The 1467-nt window shown below is 53.0% G+C and overlaps 1 protein-coding gene across 1 annotated transcript in view; it reads left to right on the forward strand.

Moving 5' to 3' along the window:
- The first annotated feature begins 392 nt into the window (after positions 1-392).
- The window catches only part of NRSN2 (neurensin 2), a 6626-nt gene continuing 5551 nt past the window's right edge, over positions 393-1467 (forward strand). Inside the window, exon 1 of the mRNA XM_004697899.2 lies at positions 393-590. Within this exon, the coding sequence (XP_004697956.1) occupies positions 399-590 (192 nt within the window). The 5' untranslated portion in view covers positions 393-398. The remainder of the gene's footprint in view (positions 591-1467) is intronic.

Below are 1467 nucleotides of genomic sequence, written 5' to 3' on the forward strand. Positions count from 1 at the left end.
TTGGGCTGCTAATCACAAGGTTAGCAGTTTGCGCCCTCCAGACAGTCCGCGTGAGAAAGATGTGGCTTTGTACTCTCATCAACAGCTACAGTCTCGGAACCCACGGGGACAGTTCTGCCCTGCCCTATAGGGTTGCTATGAGTCAGAATGGGCTTGATAGATACGTGATAGGTAGATAGACACCTATATGTAGAGATACCTACACTGGCCAGCTGTTGAGTCAAGCACTTCAATGCATTGGTTCATTGGCAGTGTGCTGAGGGAAAGACAGGTCGGGGTTCCAGAAGGCCAGGATGTGCTATGAGCATTTGGTGTTGAGAAGTGAGTAGGGGGACCTGGGTGGGGGACCTTGGGCAGCTGTCACTGACGCCTCCCCTGTCACCTGCAGCCAGGGATCCATGATGCTGAGCTGTGATCGTTCCTGGCGCTGTAGCCGTAGCCCCGAAGTGGAAGATGGCAAGTGGTATGGGGTGCGATCGTATGTCCACCTCTTTTATGAAGACTGTATGGGTGCTGCCCTCAGCAAGGATCCTGAGGGGCCCGCGGTCCTGTGCCCACGCCGCCGACCCTGGCCCTCGCTGTGCTGGAAGGTAAGGTCGGAGGAAGAGCAACACCTTTGGCTTCCCAGAGGTGATGGGACTGAATGGAAGCTCAGAGGAGTGAAAGGAAAGGCAGGGAGCAATTTGGAGTCTTGCAGAAACCCCAACTCCCACAGCTTGAAAAAGGGAAAGTGCTATGCATTCGATAGACGAGACCACAGACTGAGGGGCTGAGGGCCCAGTTTGTCCCAGGCCTTCAAACCGTCACCCTGAGGAGGTCTCAAAGTTTCCCTTCGCTTTCAGATTACCCATGGCACCCACTCCCTGTGGCCCACTCTCAGCCGCAAGTGCTTCCGTCCTGTTCCCTGACTGATTTTTACCACGCTGGCTCTAGACCTCCACGTCATGCACCAGCAGGGTAGTTCCTTCGGAAAAGAGACAATGCTTCTCGTTCCCAGAAGTTCTAGCAAACATCCCATGAGTTCTGACCAGGCCACTTGCCCATCCATGAGCCAGTGACCATGGCTGGGTGCTGGTGTACACTGACTGGCTCAGGGAGAATGACGAGGCCTAGTTGTTGTTGTTGTTGTTGTTGTTAGTTCCAACTCATAGAAACCCTCTGTGCAACAGAACACCTCCCGGTCCTGCACCATCCTCACAATTGTTCTTATCTTTGAGCCCATTGCTGCAGCCACTGTGCCAGTCTGTCTTGTTAAGGGTCTTCCTCTCTCTCACTGGCCTTCTGTGGCATCAAGGACATGATGTCCTTTTCCAGGGTCCTGATGACCTGACCAAATACAGGAGATGAACTCTCACCATCCTCTCTTGAAGGAGCATTCTGGCTGTACTTCTCCCAAGACAGCTTTTTCTTTGCCAACACCATCCTTCAAAAGCACCATTCTTCTCGAGTCCTCCTTATTCAATATCC

The sequence above is a fragment of the Echinops telfairi genome, unplaced genomic scaffold, assembly GCF_000313985.2.
Source record: "Echinops telfairi isolate 266 unplaced genomic scaffold, ASM31398v2 ScPeMD7_5592;HRSCAF=6446, whole genome shotgun sequence".
NCBI classification, from domain to species: domain Eukaryota; kingdom Metazoa; phylum Chordata; class Mammalia; order Afrosoricida; family Tenrecidae; genus Echinops; species Echinops telfairi.